The 21198-nt window shown below is 37.9% G+C and overlaps 1 protein-coding gene across 3 annotated transcripts in view; it reads left to right on the plus strand.

Moving 5' to 3' along the window:
• The window catches only part of Uchl3 (ubiquitin C-terminal hydrolase L3), a 48819-nt gene that overhangs the window by 9005 nt on the left and 18616 nt on the right, over positions 1 to 21198 (plus strand). For all 3 annotated transcript variants that reach the window (XM_076545460.1, XM_076545461.1, XM_076545459.1), the window contains 4 exons: positions 4180 to 4308; positions 8235 to 8391; positions 8708 to 8793; positions 10305 to 10352. In XM_076545460.1, the coding sequence (XP_076401575.1) occupies positions 4180 to 4308; positions 8235 to 8391; positions 8708 to 8793; positions 10305 to 10352 (420 nt within the window). The remainder of the gene's footprint in view (positions 1 to 4179; positions 4309 to 8234; positions 8392 to 8707; positions 8794 to 10304; positions 10353 to 21198) is intronic.

The raw sequence follows: 21198 nt of genomic DNA on the forward strand, positions 1-21198 counted from the left end.
TAAAAATTGTTTTATTCCAGCATATTGTAATTTATAAATTATGTTTCTCAATTTGATCAAAATTTTAGAGTTGTGAAATTTCAGTGAGCTGATCAGTTAGAATTTTGTTGTTGTTGTTGTTGTTACTTTATTGTCCAGTATTTAAACTAGAAAAGACAGAAGACTGTTTGATATTAGAAGTTATAAACATCCGATTCCTGCTCGATTCAAACAGTAACAGTTCTACAAATGCACATACAGGCAATTTCTTATGTCGTTACTTTGTGAAAACGTTTCATGGGCACAGTTAATTTTTGTCTTACTCCTTTTCCTTTTTTTAACCTGGAGCTCACTAATTTGGTTACACTGGCCAGCAAGGCCCAGGCATTCACCTGTCTTAGCCTGTCCTGTTGTTGGTGTGGAGGCGTTCAAGAGTGTTCACCATGCCCAGCTTTTCGTGGATTCTGAAGGCTGGAACTCAAGTCCTCAAATGACAGGGAAGCAACCACTTTTCCTCCTGAGCTCCCCCTAGTCCTGAGTTTCTTTCTTAAGACTATTATTTTGAGTTTCCTCTTAGTTTTGGAGATTTAAGTTAAAATATGTTCTAGTCCTATAGATTTTGTAACTTACTGATTACATTTGACTATTGTAAATTAACACATTAAAAAAAAGAGACAATAAAAGCAAAAGTCTGTGTACACTGTTCAACTAATTGTACTTGACCTTTTAGAAAATTTATCTTTTTGAAATTTTCATATGTTATTTTAAATACAACTTTGGTGTTCGTTTTGTATAGAAACAGGACATTTTCATAATTGCTTTGTTGCTGTTTTTTAAGACAGGGTCGCATTGTGTATCCATGGCTTCTTGAAACTCACTGTGTAGAATAGCTTGGCCTTGAACTCAGAGATCTGCCTGCCTCTGCCTCCCAAGCGCTGGCATGACAGCTGTCTGCCACCATGCCCAGCTGTAGTGCTTTTAAACTGTTTATTCCTTGTGTTGTGTGATGGTTTCCAGTGAGTGACTCCTGGCATCCTGGAGCCAGAGGATGGATATATATATATATATATATATATATATATATATATATATATATATAATCTACTTAATAGGTAGTAATTGAAGTGAGTTTCTTTATGTTATATTATTTAGTGACAGGAGTAAAGAGAAGGTAAATTGTCACTCTTGTTAAGATTTAATAATTTTTATGATTTAGGCTAGTGTGCTATTTAATCTTCGTTGTGTTCGTAGCTTGTTCCTGATCAGTCTGATTACTACAGTTGCTGCCTTTGGATGTTGAGTCTTGCTTGGCGCTGTTTTTGTTGGCTTTGGCTGACATAAAGATTATATTGAAGTCTCTTTACAGTAACTGAGCAGTTTTGTCCAGGTTGCTTTCTTGTTACAATGTTTTTTTATTTTGTACTACACACATGGAATTACTGGGTCATGTGTGTCATGTTGTGTAACTTTATATTAGTATGGTTTTATGAGCATCAAAATTAACAAATTTAAGCCTCTTTAGGTCTTACAATTAGATGTTACAAGTTGGGGGACAGCCTGGTTTTTCCAGATTCTTGGCATCTTCTTCAAAGCACTGAAATAAGTGCACAAGGACTTACAAAGACAGCAGGAATACTTTTATTTAAAATAAAACGATGGGATAGGTGAGGTACACTGTTGAGGTAACAGCAGGCCATATGAGTAAGTCCTTCCAGAGTCCCAATTGTTTGTGAATTCCTTTTATAAGCTCAGGAGAAGGGGAAGTTTAATTACTAGGGATGTAGTTTGGGTGGTTCTCTATTTTAATTGACAGATTTTAAGTTATGATCATTTCTGCACTATATACATCCTTTCCCTAATGCATCTGATTTTAATAATATGCATGCCCAGTTACGCATGGACATAAAAGAGTAAATAGAGGAATCTCCCTAAAAGTTCACTTTAAGTACACAGTTTGCTTTACTGCACATGTACCCAAAAGCAGTTCAGACTGGATTGTCCTTTCCTTTCTTTGGAGTGAGCTGTGCATGCTAACAGGCTGCTAGGTACATTGTTCAGAGAAAGTGGTATTTGGTTGTTTTTTTTTTTTATGATTTATTTATTTTTATGTGCATTGGTGTTTTGCCTGCATGTATGGCTGTGTGAGGGTGTCAGATCCCCTGGAATTGTAGTTATAGGCAGTTGTGAGCTGCCATGTGGGTGCTGGGAATTGAACCCAGGTCCTCTAGAAGAGCAGCCAGTTCTCTTAACCGCTGAGCCATCTCTCCAGCCTGAAAGGGGTATTTGTATAGTACACAAATGGCTGTCAAGTTTGTTATCAGAAGAGAGGTGGATGGATAGCCCACACCAAGTAGAGTCCCAGGTTTGCTGAACTCCCCATGCCTGCCTGCTTCACAGATGTGAGTCCTGTCAGGGTAATATGCAAAGTTGATTTAATGAACATCACATTGTAGATAAGGAGCTAAATGTCCCAGTCTTCTTTAACTGGCAGAAAAAGGAGTATACATTGAATGTTCTGTATAGATGAATTTCTAAACGGTCTTATTAAATAAGAAACACAGAGCCAAATATAGGAGTGAAAGCTGTAGAGATCAGGGAAATAATGAGAGACACCAGCCAACCTTAACTCACTACGCCTCTGTAGCTTCCCAAGAGAGCTACTTCCTGTCTACCCAGGCTTTTATTGACTTGCTGTTCTGCCCTCTCATTGGCTCTTAGCCCAGCTACCTCACTTCCTTGTCACTGCCTGTCTGTACAGGCCTCTAGTTCTCTACAGTTGGTACTGGGATTAAAGGCGTGTGTCACCATGCTTGGTTGTTCCCTAGTGTGTCCTTGAACACACAGAGACTCTGCTTGCCATGTGATCGGATTAAGGGCATGTGCTACCACTACCTGACTTTTGTTTATGGCTGGCTGTATCCTCTGATCTCCAGGCAAAGTTTATTTATTTATTTATTTATTTATTTATTTATTTATTTATTTATTTATTTATTTTGATTTTTCGAGACAGGGTTTCTCTGCGTAGCTTTGCGCCTTTCCTGGAGCTCACTTGGTAGCCCAGGCTGGCCTCGAACTCACAGAGATCCGCCTGGCTCTGCCTCCCGAGTGCTGGGATTAAAGGCGTGCGCCACCACCGCCCGGCTGCAAAGTTTATTTATTAACATACAAATAAAATATCACCACAGTTCAGCATGAACAAGCTTAAGTAGCATGCAATCATACAGATGGCAAAGTTATCTATTAAAGTGTATTCATTTCAGTTCAAGCAATACCTGGTTTGGCCAGGTATGCGTCCTTAGCAATGAGAAAAGATAACACTGAGGCTTTTTTTAAATCTTTTGTTTGTTTGTTTCTAGGTAGGGTTGAATATTAAGAATGGCCTAGAACAGAGGAAATGAAGAAGGGAAAGGGAAATATTTTCAAGTATGCCTGTGAACGTTACTAACCCTGAAATTACTAGTAATGTGGTGAATAATGGACATAGTAGAGAGACCCTTGCTTTCTCTGTAGTTCTAGACCTTGCAGCTTGATGGAGAGGTGATGTAATAAATGCCATGTACTTTTTTCCTAGAGAGATTCTTATCTGTATTTCTATTTATTTATTTATATATTTATCTATCTATTTATTTATTTATTTTGCCTGCATGTGTGTCTGTGTGCCATGTTACTTTTTGCTTGTTGATAAAATACTTAGCTCTTTGTCATTAAACTCCAGGAGTTATTTTTGGATATCAGGGTAAACTGTTGATGCACTAAAATAATTCATTATTTAATTGATGCAAAATAAAGGCTGGAAATAAGTTCTTAAGGTGACTTGTATGTACTTTGTGAAGTCCTGGCTAACATACTCAATACCAAAGTAATAGATTTTGAGAACAGATTTGTTTAATATGTTATGAGTTTTAACTATTATGTGATATAAATTGCTCTTGTCCTACCCTATTCATTGTAGACTTGCTTTCCTGTGTTTTTTTCACCTCTCAGACTGTGGTGTACCTGACAATAAGGATTATGTGTCTTTATGGTGTGCATGCTGTGTTTTGACAGTGCCATCTTCATTCTTATTGAACATCAGTAATATTTGATCACAGTCCTTTCTATATGCTTTCTATAGATGCTGCACGTACTTGTCATCATTTCCTGTTAACATTCTGCAGGGTTTCCTTTACCACTTAACTTCTGCTGCCTTCCTTTTCCTAGTTCCTCAAACAGTTAGGCCTGCATCCTAACTGGCAGTTTGTTGATGTGTACGGGATGGAGCCTGAACTTCTCAGCATGGTACCAAGACCAGTGTGTGCAGTGTTACTCCTCTTCCCTATCACAGAAAAGGTAATTGTAAAGCAGATACACAGTTTCTGATAAATGCAGATTGTTGATACTGAGTTAAAAAATAGTCTTTAAAAACAAATAATGCCTTTTTTTGTATATAATCAGCAAACTAAGAAGTAAGGAAATCTTAAGGTCTTATTAAAATAGAAAGATTTAGATAAATGAAGATTTAAATAAAATAAAAGATTTAAATTAAAGATTGACAATAAAGCTCTGTGTTGGTATTTTACCTTCAGCTTTTTTTGCCTTGGCTTTGGTTTAATGTAGCATTTAATAACATTCTCATGAATATTCTTTGTTTGTTTTTGTTTTTGTTTTGTTTTGTTGCTTTTTTGAGACAGGGTTTCTCTGTGTAACAGTTCTAGCTGTCCTGAAACTCCCTTTGTCAACCAGGCTGGCCTGGAACTAACGAAGATCCTCTCACCTCTGCCTCCCAAGTGCTGGGGTTAAAGGCATGCCCCACCACTGCCTGGCCTATTCTTTGAAATTTTAAGTTGTTATTTATTATAAAACATGAATAAAGAATATTCAGGTTTTCAACTTATAAAGCATATAAGCTATTTTGATTATGTTTATAAAAAACAGACCTCCTTTGTTTATTTTAAGGAAGTAGGGGGAACTGATGATGTGGATCCTGTTATTTTCAATACACACTTAATTTGAGGAACATTGCTAAGCTTAGATACAGTTTAATTGACAGAATATACTGAGCATGAAAAATAGCTGCCTTAGGTCTGTTTTGAAATACTAGTCTCTACATTTCAGTGTGCATGGAGTAGAGTTGGAACGTTAAGTGCAGTTTAGAACATCCTTGTAGTCTGACTTTAACCTTGGAACACTAAGATGAACTTGGGCCTTGTGAAAATGGAGACGTGCTTGTGGCAGTGTGGGAAAACTGAGATGTGGATGAATTGACAGGTGCACGCTCAAGTCATGCTGCTCTGAGGACAGATCTGCCTAGGTCACCGAAATGCAGTGAGTTGCTGCTTGGTGACACAAATCCATAGTTGCCCTGAGGATAAATAACACTGAAAGTCTTCTGCCTCCTCTGTGAGGGCTCTACAAAACAAATTACTCAATAAACTGTTTTCTCCATACTTGTAACAGTCATAGAAATTTAGTCAGGATTTTTCTTTCTTTTTCTTTTTTCTTCTGCTTTTTGAAACAGGGTCTCACTATGTAGTCCTAGCTGACTTAGAATTCACTTAGAACAGACTGACCTTGAGCTCACAGATTCCCTGCTTCTGCCTCCAGAGTGGTGGGATTAAGGTGTGCACCGCATACATGGTCTCTGTAGGAGTTTCTTAAATTACTAGTTTTAGATCAAACAAATTTAGTGATGGGTTTTGCTTGATCTGAAACTGGTGGGAGAGTTAAGACAAAACCTCACTGCATTAGCCCAGTGTTGTCATCTTTTTTGATTACTAAATAAGCAGTAGAGATCGATCCTCAGACTCCAGGAGTAATGAGCCATTAAAAAAAAAAAAAGTCACTTGTTTATAGCTGCGGCTTCTTATATTTTTAGGGTTTTTGTTGTTGTTATTTTCAAACGGGATCCCAGTATGTAGTCCCGGGTTAGCCTCTATTTTGTAATCCTGCCTTGGCTTCTTGATGCTAGAATTCTATCTGGGGTCTTTTAATGCCCTGATATAGTGCTGTGGTGCATGACACAAAAGGCTGACATTATAGGCGTGTGTCAGCATGCTTGAAATAGTTGGGCTTTCTTAGGCGATGCTATGTGAGGTCAGAATGCACTGACCTCGTGTGGGGGCAGAATGAGCTGTTGTTTGAATCGGAATTTCTGAAACTAGTGATTTTTATGATCTACTTTTTTGGCAAAAATGAGTTAGCTCCTGTCTTCTTCCTTTAGTGAGTCATCTGCATTTAAAAAGCATGCAGTCCTAATCAACACCAGTGACTTATTACTAGCAAGAACACAGTTTTCATTGCCAGCACCACCAAAATGAAAACGGGAAAAGGAAGAAAAAACAGGCAGCAAATAAAAACCCCTTCCACACACAGTTTTAAAGTGTTTGTACTTATAAAAGTAGGTAATTTATATCAATATGGATGTGTACTTATATAAGAGGCATTTACCACTTTTTGGTGTCTCTCCTAATTTGGTAGATCACGTTTCTTATCAAAAGTGACAAATTACAAACACTGAGAGGTTGTCTAGTACAGAGTCATGTTTGGGAAATACAAAGTATTTCAGTCTGTGACTCTGAATTTGGAAATTTAATATGGAGTTGAAAATACTTATTCAAACACCAGTGGAACTGTCCTGGGTACTTTAGTACATTTCTATAAAGTCAGGAATGGTGTTTCAAGTGTGTTCTTATTCTCACTCACCAGCCAGGGGATTATAGGTAAAGAGGTTATATGTTTAATATATATGATATTTGTGTCTTTGTACTTGGTTGTTAGTGTTTTTCCCCTTTCCTTGGTGATTTTTGTTGCTCTTCTACCTTATGTCATTTTAGGCTTTCCCCCTTAATATTAAATCTTTAGAAGTTACCAGTCCTTATTTTGCTTTGTCAGCATTAGCATTAAATAGCAAACTAAATGGTAGAACTACATAAACACTTCAACATTGAGACCCTGATATACTCAGCTTTTTTAAAAAACCAGTTTAAATGAGTGAATTAATCTTGGCACCCGAAGATATTGCTTAAAACTTTGATTTAGAAATACATTCATAAATTATTTTTAAGCATAGATACATTTGTTCTCAGAAGTACTTACTATTTTTTAGATTATTTTTATTTTATGTGTGTTAAGTATTTTGCCTGTATGCATGCATGTGCAGTGCCCAAGGAAGCCAGAAGAGGGCATTCGAACTTCTGGAACTGGAGTTACAGCCACTTAGGAGCCCCCTTATGGGCTCTCTGAATTAAACCCAGAACTCTGGAAGAACAGGAAGTGCTCTTAACTTCAGAGCCATCTCTCCAGATGGCCCCAGAATCACTTTTAAACTCTGGGTTTCTGTAGATATCATTTGTATCCTTTATTATGCAGATCAGAAAAAGACTCTGTGAAAGACTTCTGTAAAAGACCGAATGATAACAATTTTGGCTTTACTGTAGGCATCGAAGTCTCTAACTTCTCAACTATAGACAGATAGCCATATCAGTACATTAATAAAATTTTACTTCAGGAAAACGGGAGTGGGCAGGTTTAGCTGTGTGCTCTGCACTTTGCTAACCTCTGCTCTCTTGGCCTCTCAAAATTGTAGACCCTCAGTTAACAGAAGCAGTCATCTTTCTGCTTTCCTTTCTCCTTCTCACTCAGTTTTTAAAATAAAATATGTAGATATACTTGTTTGTTTTATTCAGTGTGTGTGTCTGTGTGTCTCTGTCCGTGTTGCTGGGGATTGAACCTGTGGCTTCATGCATGCTAGGCCAGCACTACCGTGGACTTACACTCCCATTGCTGGTTGTACATTTGAAGATTATTTTTTAAACCAAGCTATTGCAAAGGTAATTGTTTGTTAGATGGTGTGCACATTGAAAGTGTTAATGCAGATTCCTATGTGCCTTCTACTATGGTTGTACCAATGACTACTTTTAACAATGGCATATGATGCTAAGTGTCATCGAACATGCCTGCAGCCCATGCTTGAAAGGCTGAGGCAGGAGAATCATTTGAGCTCAGAAGTTCCAGACCAACCTGGACAACACAGGGAAACCCTTGTCTGGAAGTAAGCAACGAGCAAAGTAAATAATTCAAGACTGTCCTTTTTCTCATGTCTTTATTGACACAGTTTCCATTGTCTTTTGTCAATCTGGTAGGTGATAATGTTATGATCTTACCTTAAAGCTTTTCTTATTTAATCTAAATCTCATCATTTCATATCCTTTACAAACTCGAGTGTTCTTTTTAGTGTGTGGTTTTTGCATGTGGACTATTGACTTTTCCCCCAATAGTATGAAGTGTTCAGGACAGAAGAGGAAGAAAAAATAAAATCTCGAGGACAAGATGTTACATCATCAGTGTATTTCATGAAGCAAACCATCAGCAATGCCTGTGGGACGATTGGACTAATCCACGCCATTGCAAACAACAAAGACAAGATGCACTTTGGTAAGTCATTCTCCGTCCGCTTTTCCCTTCAGATGTGTTAACTTGATTGAACAGTAGGGGGTGCTCTAACTCTCTCAAACTATAAAGCAATGCATCTCTTCTTTTGTTATGGGAATATACATGAAGCCAGGAGAAGAGGATATTAATCCTTCCCATTTTCTCATATTGTTGATGAACAGGCTCAGCCAAAGAACATTTGACTTTATTATTTATCCCAAGAGTCTTAGATTTTTACCTAAGAAAATACTGTACTACTTCTTATTGTTAGTTTTTTCTGTAATTAAACTTAAAATTTTAATCATTTTGACATTCTCAGAATCTGGATCAACATTGAAAAAATTCCTAGAGGAGTCTGTGTCAATGAGTCCTGAAGAAAGAGCCAAATACCTGGAGAACTATGATGTCAGTACCTTCTTTCTGTCTTGACCTCATCCCTGGGCAGCGTTACAGGATTGTAGGTTCTCTTAGTGGTTTGTCTTAAAACTATAGTTGGGGGAAAAATCATATCCATTACAAGGGCTTTTGTTTTTTTCAGGTAACTATACATGAAATATATATGTATATGTTGTTCAGTTGACAGTTCTGTGTCCAGGGCAGAATGAGCAAATATATATAGTTTGCAAATTAATAACTGTACTCTTACTCTCTAATCCAGTTTGAAATGATTGTTCTAAGCATTTATTAGTTTTGAAATTATTTTTTTCCGAAGGATTTTTGTCTTTTAGTACTATCAATAGATGATGTTCTTTGAAATTAGAAAAGCAATATGATATACATTTATTATAGTGTTTAGTGTTCCAAAATACTTTAGTTGCTTTAAGTTTTAAAAACCTGGAAATTTCATAAGAAATCCTTATTTTGCATAAAAGTAAAATAACATGACAGTTGCCAATAATTCCACCAGTGAAAGGTAGCTATCATTGATATTTTTATAGGGAACATGTATGTATATACACAATATTTTTTAAAAATTTGATCACACTGTAATACTGTTTTATAACTTGCTTTTTTCACTTATCACAAACGTATTAACACCAGTAAGTATATATTTAACATTATTATTCTAATGGCTGAGTAGCTTTCCATTGTATAGTATATTTAACCAGTAAAATGATGTTTGGAATCTAAGAGTTTTCTCTCTCTTTTTCACCACTTAAAATTATTGAAAATGTATATTACTGTGTCTGAGGTTTTAGAACCATCCTTAATTTCATATAATCACATACATTAAATGTATCAACATAGTTATCCTAGAAGAGAAATTGCTGATCAGTTTGCATGTCTTTATGGCTTTAATACTTATCACCAAATTGCTATATATAACAGTTATACTTTCACCCCAGGTTTTCTAGTGTGTCCATTTCTCTGCATCTTTAATAATAGTGGGTATGATTAGAGCATTAAGTTCAGATAACTGAATTCCCTAGCTTCTCATAAACGCATGCCTTTTGCACCACATTTTTAAATTGCCGACTGAAATGCATGAGTAAGCATAAATTCAGCCAGAGCTGCAGGAGCATGCACCTTGGAGAGACAGATGAGATAAGCTTCTTCAGTTTCTGTCTGTGAGCTGCTCACTTTATTCCAGGTCTCAAGGGAATAAAGTGTTAAGTGTGGCCTCTAACAGTTAAGGAAGCTATTTGACCCTTTCCTTGCACTTTGCAAATTAGAAACTGTGAGCTAGTCAGTTTCCTAACGCTTAAGAGATTTGTGGGTAGAAAGGACAGTGGCTCATTTGCCTATCCAGATATAATTCTGAAAGGTTTAGTGCTAAACTGCTCCTAAAGTTCTTCCAGTTTCCCGCCTCATTACAGGATTTTAGGTGGTAAAAATTGAGCTTTGTTACTATTTTCATTTAAAAGGTAGATATAGCTGTTTTATTTTTTTGTAAATAGTTTATATTCTTATTACAGGCTATTCGAGTTACTCATGAGACCAGTGCACATGAAGGTCAGACTGAGGTATTTCACATTTCTTTTAAAAAAATGTTGCTGTGTGTAAATTTGACCTTATACTGTGGCTTTGGAAAAGTATTTGACTACTTTGGTTTTCTTTTTCTTTTTCCTTGGAATTTGCTTATGAAACAGCAGCAGTCAGAGTGATAGCAGAAGAAATGTTTGTCCAGGCTGCTAACACGCTACATGAATGACTGATTTACTTTGCCGGATCCTTTCACAGGTTGCAGAGTGTGTATTCTTTGCTTTGTTTAACAGGTGGTCTGTTTCTTCCCTCTCAGATTCCTGTGACTTCCACATACATCCAGTTGTTAGCCTGTATGGTCTTTGGGCACCAGTATCATGCCTAGTTTCCAGGGGGAAAAAAAAAAAGGTGTTGCTCAGGGACTGTTCTGGGGTGACTTCCACATACATCCAGTTTTTAGCCTGTATGGTCTTTGGGCACCAGTATCATGCCTAGTTTCCAGGGGGAAAAAAAAAAAGGTGTTGCTCAGGGACTGTTCTGGGCGACTATGATGATCTCCAAGTTTATGCTGCAGTGAGTTCTGCTGGGTCACTTCTGATCCTTCTCTTGCCTCTCTGTTTACTTTATTCATTTCTCTCATCCATCCCTTCTCTCTACTCTTCTCAAGCCCTTACTCTCGAAGGAACTTTGTCAGAAAATATCAGTCAGAATGAATAGACTTTGATTAATTCAGCTGGTATATTTACAGCACCAGGAAACTGGACATTTCTTCCCATGTGACTTAAAATCACAACTGTCAGAGGCCGATTATTTTGGGAGAAGAAGGGAACCGGTGGAAGGGGGAAGGTGTCGGGCAAAAGAGGGCAATGAGGGAGAATGTGATAGAGTATGCTATATGAAGTGCTGTTAGGAAAGTGTCGTAACGAAACTCATGTTCTGTACAGCTAATGTATATTAATAAAAACGGGGAAAGTCACACTTTCACATATAGGATGATATTGCTTATTGGCTTTTAAAATACTTGGAAAAATGACATAATTAAGAAATTGATTTTAGCCGGGCGGTGGTGGCACACGCCGTTAATCCCAGCACTTGGGAGGCAGAGCCAGGTGGATGGATTTCTGTGAGTTCGAGGCCAGCCTGGGCTACAGAGTGAGTTCCAGGAGAGGCTCCAAAGTTACACAGAGAAACCCTGTCTCGAAAACCCAAAAAAAAAAAAAAGAAAGAAATTGATTTTAGATTATTATTAAACCCTTTTTTAAGTGAAAATACTTTGATACTATGATATAGCTGTAATTATTCTTCTTTCAAACTGTATGACTGTGGGTGTTTGACTAATTGAAACACTAAGTGTCCTTGTAATTGTCTCTTCAAAGCTGCTCATTCTCTTTCCAAGTTGTAGACTTGATTTTTACTCCGTTTACAGTAGATGCACATAGTAGGCAGCTGTGAAATTCGTTCAGTGCTCTTGCTGTATGCATGCTTGTTGTGGTCTAAGGAACTTTGGGTTGCAGTGTTGTTATTTCACTAAAACTGGTGATGAGGGCTGGAGAGATGGCTCAGAGGTTAAGAGCATTGGCTGCTCTTCCAGAGGTCTTGAGTTCAATTCCCAGCAACCACATGGTGGCTCACAACCATCTGTAATGAGATCTAGTGCCCCCTTCTGGCCTGCAGGCATACATGCAGGCAGAACTCTGTATTCATATTAAATAAGTCTTTAAAAAAAAAAAAACTAGTGATGAGGCAGATCAATATGTTTATTTCAACTTCAGAAAATTGCCTTTGTGGTACGTTCTTTCATGTCCATTCTGGATCTCCATCCACGTTATGGCTTTACTACCTGAATGATAGTCACATCTCTTTTTGTTCAGACTGCAACTTCGTCATCCTTGGTGATTGTGGATGCCAGTTGGCTGTCACGGGAATGACCTACTGACATTTTAGAATGCACTGTCCTTGCTTGAGGTTATTATCTGTGCCTTCTCTTCTGCCCTTCATCTTCCTATAGTTTTAACTCCATTACGTTTCTTGATTTGTAATTCAGTCAGTGACTCAGACTTTTGTTTTCCCACTGCAGTGATTCTCAAAGGTGGAGTGGAAGGAATGTACCATTTTTTAGAAGGCTTTTTCAGGTCCTACTCCCAGTAGAGTTAATCTCTTTTACCACGATCTCACAGTTGAGAATCATTGTTAGAGCCATATCATTTATGTCCATTATGACTCTTAAGACACATTGAGTTGAAATAAATAGTTTGGGGGCCATTCCTCAAGTTTCTGTGTCAATTTCAGCCTCTTTACAGCTTCTCTTAATCCTGACTACTCTGGCTATTTTTCTGAAAATATTTCTCTCTACCAATATCTTATTTTATTGCTATTTTTTCTTATAATTTCTCTTTATGAAAATATTCCTTCTCTCGGCATCTGCATTTCTGATTTCTACTTAGCTTTCAAATTAGCTTCAATGTGACACTCTATAAAGTACTTCTTATAACCTGTATATATTTGATCTATTCTATGCACTCTTTCATGTGACTTCAATGTTCTGCATTTATTTATTTTCATATTCTTTCTTAGCTATTTAACATGTATTTTTTTTTTCAAGCAAAATGTGGTGATATAAGCTTACATTTTAGCACTGAGACGGCTGAGGCAGGAGAATCAGCAATTTGAGATAACCTGTTGTGCACATTCAGTTCCAGGCTCACCTAGGCTGCATAGTGAGACCCTGTCTAAACAAACAAACTGGTATACATTTCCCTACATTTTAATAATTCTAGAATTAAGACCTGTTTGAACTGTTGTCACAATTTACTTGCTATTATTTCTCCCTTAGTGGTATATAAAATGCCTCCTATAAATAGATACCTTAGCTTATGAGGTAGGGAATTTTATCTTTTGTTGTGGTTCTTAGCTCTAGGACTGATGTTTGGTTTATTTGTACATTTTAAATTATCCAGAAGTGTTCTTTGCACATTTGCTCACTGCATATTTACTATTTCCAGTATTAGATTAGAAATGTCTTTAGTGGTATAAAAACTTAAAAAAAAAAGTCTCATGGGCTAGGGTATGGCTCAGTAGTTAAGAGCACTTACTGTTCTTCCACAACAGTTCTTCCCGCTGCTTGTTACTATAGTTACAGGTTATCCAATGCCCTCTGTTGGTACCTACATGCTTATGGTGCCGTACATACAATCAGACGCACACCTTTAATCTCAGCACGTAGGGGAGGCAGAATCTGGAGAATCTCTGAGAGTTCTAACACAGCCAGATCTGTATAGCAAGCTCCAGATTAACTAGGGATACACAATGAAACAAAACCCAAAAGACAAAAATCTTAGTTTTTTGGAGTTCTATAGTAAATATTTTCACTAGAGCACAGTTAACATTTTATATGAATTTAGTTCCTTGTTTTGTGAGGTTGATTTGTATATTACAAGATGATCTTACTAGTAGCACCTAGTAATTATATGTTAATGACCTCTTGCCACTGAAGAAAACAATCTGACACTGTATATTCTTAAATCCATTTCACAACAAGTTTCGACCTCTGCCAGGAGCAGTTTGCTTTCTTTGTCTTATTTCAGAATTACTTGCCCCTTGCTGCCTGTGGGCTTCAGAGTCTTAAAACATTCTCTCTATTCCAACTGTTCTGTCAGTTCCTACACAAGACCTAGGTCTTTCCCACCCAAGTCAGTTTGCCTGGGTTGCCCCCAAAATATAATTGGCTTAAACAACAGAAACGTTTTCCCTCACAGTTTTGGATGCTAGAAGTCTAAGATAAAGGTGCTGTCAGGCATTTCTCCCTGGCTTCCTGAAAACTTCTGTGTGCATTTTGGGAGTGGGAGATTTGAAGGATGTGGGGAGGAGAGAGCAAGAAAGATTGAGAATGAAGACGAATGTATTTGGTGTCTCTTTTCTTCTAAGGATTCTAGTTAGATCATCCTATGACCTGTTTGTTTTAATTTACTTTCCATTGCTATGATAAAGACACTGAACAAAAACAACTTGTGATGAAAGGGTTTATTTTACCCTTACAGCTTGCAGTTGATCATGAAGATAAGTCAGAGTAGGAAATGGGAATCCGGAGGTGGGGACTAACACAGAGATTGTAATACTGCTTACTAGTTTGCTTCCCATGGCTTGCTCAGTCTGCTTTCTTATACAACCCAGGACCACCTTCCCAGTGATAGCACCACCCACAGTGGACTGGGCCCTCACACGTTAATCATTAGTGAAGAACATGATGTACAGACTTGATTAACTACAAACCCAGCAGTTAGAGGCATTTTCTCAATTGAAGTTCCTCTTCCCAATTCGTAATTCTAGCTGTGGCAACTTGACAAAAACAAAACAAAACAAAACAAACAAACAACCCCAGAAAAAATAAACCAACCAAAACCTAATCAGGGCACTATCAAATAATAGAGATTTGGTAATAGAACTTTGGTTTTAGTATGATGATCAGCCTAATGCCATTTGGACTTTTCATAACCTAGTAAACACAAGAGTTATCTGGGCTACCTCTTCTTGTTACAGAGATGGTGTGGCCCCTTTCTCATCTTGCAGATTTCAGTCATTTTTTCTCAGGGAGGCCTTCTTTCACCGTCTACCTGTCTTTCTATTATAATATGCTATTTTCTTCCTGGTCTTTTAAAATAGTCTATAATGAGTTGCTTCTCCCTTTCATTTATCTCTTCATTCTGCTCATTGACTAAAATGTGGGTCCCATGACAGCGCACACCTTGTTTGCCATGGATGCTGGAAAATAGAATTCAGTAAAAAATAATGTAGTATCAAGGTTAAAACATAGGATGTAGGTTTTTATACTGACTCCTCTGCTTATTTGTGTGGGCAAGATATTTTCCTTGTGTAAACTACTGATAATATTGCCCACCTTATGAGGTTGCTATGAAGATTAGTGAGTTGATCTCAAAAGCTGTTTTAAAATAGTGCCTTGCATTTAATGGGCAGTCAGTAAATATAGATGGTGATGCTCTTTTATTAGGCATTGAGAAAAACTAATTTGAATGGTCACGAGAATGAAGCCAGGTAAAAGGAAACTTGGACTTCTTGGGCATTTTAGAGCTACCATAGATGCTATGTGTAGTGTTTATCAAATTGTGTTTATGAATTGGGTTCATATCATGAAATTTATTTACTTCATAGTGTAATGTAGTGTTTTTGACCTGTGAAAGGCATTGAGCTTATGCCTAGAAGTCTAAAGGTCATGGCAGATATCTTTAGTCTTTTATGTTTGGGCAGAAGCTTATGAGCTCTCGGGGGAGAATAACCATGGGGCAAAAAGAAATTCCAGGGTTACTTAGGTATTAAAAGGAGTGGACAGAGGAAGAGGAGCCAGTAGTTAATAGTGTACCCTGCAGTTGATCACAGATGGCGATGGCATCATTTCTACACTCTGAACATTTTGATGGGAATGGAGGGGCAGGAAGATTATTGCATTCTGAGATTTACAAACTAAATGAGAAGTCTGTTAAGTTGAACCACTAGTGTTCAGTGGTCTTTTCAGAAGATTGGCTGTGGCCACAGTGGAGTTGTTACTTGGATGTTTTTCACTACCTCACCATTACTGTCTGTCAGATATTGGCTAATCCAGAAGTTTGGACAGTGGGCCCACTTCACTTAGTTTTGTTTACTTACTGAAAGATAGTTTTTGTTTTGTTTTGTTGTTTTTAATTAAACTTAAAAAATAAACAGGAGAGTGGCTATGAGTAGTTTTCAATGGAGGAGTCGCTTTATCCTGTGATTTCTTTTAATTTGCTACTTCACCATTTTGTATTGGATTCTAGATAGTAAGAATAAAAGTGTTGTTAGGTTAGTTTCCCCTTAACAGTGCAATGGAAGCGGTTCAGAGTATGTGCTGTTTCCTTCAGAGGAGCTTTAGGATTACAGGTATTATCTCCCTTACAGATGAAGCAGCTGCGGCACAGTGAGGTTCAGCTACTGTCCCCAAGGCTTAGCCAGAACTCGAACTCGGGCAGTCTCGCTTCGTGGTCCTCTTCTAGTCCTGCCAGCCAAGTGCTGGGATTGCAGGTGTGTGCCCCCCTGCCAGGCCACACAGCACAATAAAACATCAGTAGGCGGATTGTGCAGCCACTTTATGATTTGATTAAAGTGATGATCATTCTACCTTGGATGGAATGGACTGAGTGAGAAACAATAAGTTGATTGTCTTTAGTTGTACTTGAATTTCATTTCTCCAGTGATTTTGTGATTTTTTTTCTTTAAAGTGCCATGTTAAAAAAAAATTAGTGAGATTGTATTAAGCTAAGTTTCCATTGACAAAAATGTTATTCTACATGTATACTGCAGTAATATGTAGCCCAATGCTAAATGCAGTTAAATATTTTAATGGTTACTGATTTGAAATGACTATAATTAGGCATAAGCATATTTACTTAATTTAAAGAGGACTCTAAATATCCAATCTAAGTCCTTTTAGAATGTTTAGAACCTGCAGGTGGTTCCAAGTTGATATGGTCTGGGTATCTACTACGTAGATTAAAAGGTTCTGTTCAGACATGATGATTTGGGTAGCGTGAGTATTTTTAATTGTTAATGAACAGTCCACAGTGCAATAATGGAAAAAGTCTGCAAATCATCCATGAAGGCAAGAAAGAAAAACCCCGGTATACTTCGCCTTCAAACTCTACTTTCACGTCGTTAGCATAATCTAAACAGCTGAGGAAAAGGAGATTTTCTTAATATTTTAATATGAATATTTTATTTTTCAAAACTTTCTCAAAACTAGTTCTTTGCATACTTTCAGGTAAGTAAATCAGAATTTACTTTCCATTTCCTTAATTTGATACTTATATTTTTAGTTTTTCAACTTAAAAATAGACTTTATTAAATATCATTCTTTACCCAAGTGTTCATTGCAGATTCTTCCAAAGAGGTTTCTTCTAGGTGTGACTAAAAGGATAGACATTCTTAAGGTTTTCAGTAGGTAGCGTAAATTGTTTTTCCTTCACTTGGCAAACTAAGCCGGTGACTCTGTGTCAGAGGCTGTGCATGATGAATATGAATAAGAAATAGTTTTTGTCTTCAGAAGTCTTTTTTGCTTTGACAGAGGGAAATAAGGTTTCATTTCTAATGACCCTTCAAGGATCTTTAGTAAATTTGTGAAATGACTTTAAGTCACAAAATGAAATTTAATACTTAATGAAATTACAATGTAATTGGGCCAGGTTAGTGTTGCTGACTTTTAAAATCAGGTCTGTTTAATCATTGGGTAAGGTTTTGATTCCAAGTATGTAGTGACAGATAGGTATATATAATAAAGGATATACCACACACAGTTGTGTCTCTCCGTATTTCTAGTGGACAGATTGGCTCCAGGAACACTCATAGATAACAGATTCCTTGTGTAAAATGTTTATTTAACTTTTATTCATTATTCATTTTATATGTCCTTTGAGTGGAATGGTTTAGTATTTGCATATAATCTATGCATATCCTCTTGTGTTCTTAAAATCATCTGTAGGTTACTTATTAATAGATATTAGATGTTAGAGACTACTAAGAAAAGAATATATAATAGAATTTTCAATTGTTGATTGGTTAAATCAACAGATGGCAGCCAGGCGGTGGTTGCGCACGCCTTTAATCCCAGAACTTGGGAGGTAGAGGCAGACAGATCTCTGTGAGTTCGAGGCCAGCCTGGGCTACAGAGTGAGTTCCAGGAAAGGCACAGAGAAACCCTGTCTCGAAAAACCAAAAAAATTAAAAAAACAGATGGCGAGTTTATAGCAATATAGCTCTGTGTGTGTGTGTGTGTGTGTGTGTGTGTGTGTGTGTGTGTGTGTGTGAGAGAGAGAGAGAGAGAGAGAGAGAGAGAGAGAGAGAGAGAGAGAGAGAGAGAGAAACAGACAGACAGACAGACAGATCCAACCAATTAGAATCTAGGTGACTTTTGACTTAGCCAGTGCATATTGTCAATGTAGGAGACAAGTTTAAAGTTGTATCTTTATTGTGTAGATATAGTATATGGCTTCATTGCAAACTGAAGTGAAGATGTTTATGGTTTTAAAATATCTCATTACCTTTATTTTGTGTACTCCTGCATGCATGTGAGTAAATACCATGTCGTGTATGGAGGTCAGAGGCCAGCTTTCTGCAGTCGATTTTCCTTCCACCCTGGAGGACCCAGGAGTCAGACTTGGGTCATTAGGCTTGGTGGCAGGAGCCTTTGCCTCTTGAGCCATCTCACCTGCCCTGAAGCATAGCAGAAGTCCTTCCATTCAGCCACAACCACGTCTGCATGCCTAAGGTTAAGTGCTCACTCTCATTTGAGGATGTTTTTGTCTTTTTCCTTCGCTATGAAAGAAAAGGCTGTTAGGAAGAGCTTAGTTTCTATATAGAGTTTAAATTCCTGATCCTCTTGGAAGAGACAAATGGAAACAGCGAAATGTAGCTAAAGTATGTAAGTCCAATTTTATCAACAAGATTGAGGTTATAAAGACTAGGGACATGGTTCAGCATCTGAGCTTGGTTCCTAGCACCCATGTCAGGTGGCTTATGATCCCAGGCAACTCCAGCTGCAGCATACCTAAAACCCTCTGCTGGCCTGTGTACACATCCCTACACGGACATACACATGCTAAAAACAAAATAAGTTCTTTTTAAAGTTTGACACTAATTTCCTGCTCATTTTTAGTTTTTTCTTTACTTTCCACAACCTGTTTTCCTTATTTTGACATGACTTGGAGTCAGGTTTTGGGAGGCAGTCCAATTTCATTGGTTCTCCACACTGGGAAGCCCAGCCTCCCAGCCTGAGTCCTCATGCTACCCTCCTGCGTCCTCATGCTATCCTCCTGTGTGCTCATGCTATCCTCCTGTGTGCTCATGCTGTCCTCCTGTGTCCTCATGCTATCCTCCTGCGTCCTCATGCTATCCTCCTGTGTCCTCATGCTATCCTCCTGTGTCCTCATGCTATCCTCCTGTGTGCTCATGCTATCCTCCTGTGTGCTCATGCTATCCTCCTGCTCTCTCTTCTCCACTGCTGCTTCTCTGCTGCGGTACTGAGTGCAGGCCTTACGCTCCTCCTACCTCCTCCCTCTCTCTCCTTCTGTTCTCGTCTGAGAAATGGGAGCACTAAGCTGTTCTTTGAGGGAAACATCTAGACAGACCTCAGCAGTTCCTCCTTTCATATCTAACTAGGTGTGCTGCTTCCATCTGAAACTGCCTTAGGTATAAAAACAGACTGGCATGCATGGAGATGAGAAGGTTTTTCTCCTTGTATTCTGACTCTACAGTGCACAGGGCACTGTTAGGATGGAAGAATTTGCATTTAATGAGAAGTGTATTTGAGGCTACTCTCAAATTATATGAATGGAATTCCTGAACCTTAGCTTAGGTAGCTTGACAACAGTAAGTTCAAATTTCATTGAACATTAAAACTTACAGTGTGGTAGTATTGTGTTCCCCAAAATATTGTGCACTCTAATAAACTTATCTGGGGTCAGAGAACAGAACAGCCACAATATTAAACATAGAGGTTAGGCAGTGGTAGCACACGCCTTTAATCCTAGCATTCCAGAGACAGAGATCTGCCTGGATCTCTGTGAGTTCAAGGCCACACTGGAGACAGCCAAGCATGGTGACTCACACCTTTAATCCCAGGAAATAATGGCAGGAGGCAGAAAGGTATTTAAGGTGTGAGGACGAGGAACTATGGCCCGGTTAAGCTTTCAGGCTTTCAAGAAGCAGTTCAGCTGAGATCCATTTGGATGAGGACTCAGAGGCTTCCAGTCTGAGGAAACAGGATCAGTCGAGGAATTGGCAAGATGAGGTAGCTGTGGCTTGTTCTGCTTCTCTGGTCATTCAATGTTCACCCTAATACCTGGCTCAGGTTTGATTTTATTAATAAGACCTTCTAACAATTTGTGTTACATCTGGGCTCTAGGTTTATTTTTATTAATAAGAACTTTTAAGATTCGTGCTACATTACAGACTGAAGTGCAAGCACAGTTGTTAGATTTGCAGTGGGGTGTGTGTCAGGAAAGAGTATCTGGAGGCTGTGGGCATCTGCTGCATATGGTGAAGAAAGGTGCTCTGGTGCACATTGCCTGTGGAGTCTGTCGTGCTAGTTTATGTATTTTGATTCTAGTTTGTGCTTGATTTTGACAGCTTTGCCAGTTGAACAGGGATAAGTTTTTTATCTTTTGCATGGATCTGACCTTTTTACTTTTCTATTTTAAATTCAACTTTAAATTTCCTCTAAACCTTAAAATCAAAATTATAATTTAATTCTAAATGAATTTCTGCAGATTTTAGGCTAGATTTCAGCATATGTGTACTTGGTACCTGTAGAGGTCAGAAAAGGGCATTGGATCCCCTGGAACTGGAGTTATGGATGGTTACATGCTGCCATGTGAGTATTGGGAATCACACCCAAGTCCTTTGCAGGAGCAAATGCTCAGCACACAGGAGACTGAGACAGGAAGAGTTTGAGGCCAGCCTAAGAATGTAGTGAGGCCCGATCTCAAACTTTGCTCCACCTTCCCCCCAATTTCCCATGAAATCTTAACCATAGTCCTCTGGTAGTCATGTTATATATGTTTTGGAAAATAGTGTTTAAGTATCTTTCATGTTCAGGAAATTACATGTTATAATGTAATTATAGACATAATGACAAATTTAAATGAAAATGCTTTGGCTGTAAGCCAAAATATACTTATTTTTGTAGCATAGATGTCACCTACCAGACATTTGGTTTTTAACAGGGAAGTACTTTTAGGAAGGTCCTCTGGCCCCCTTTTTAAAGTTCTGGGTAATTTCATTTTGGCTTTTATAGCAATTCTAATTGCTTGGTGTTAAACTATTGGAAGAATACATTTTTAAAAAAATGTATAGAGTATGTGCATA

This window comes from Peromyscus maniculatus, chromosome 9 (genome assembly GCF_049852395.1).
Source record: "Peromyscus maniculatus bairdii isolate BWxNUB_F1_BW_parent chromosome 9, HU_Pman_BW_mat_3.1, whole genome shotgun sequence".
Lineage (NCBI taxonomy): Eukaryota > Metazoa > Chordata > Mammalia > Rodentia > Cricetidae > Peromyscus > Peromyscus maniculatus.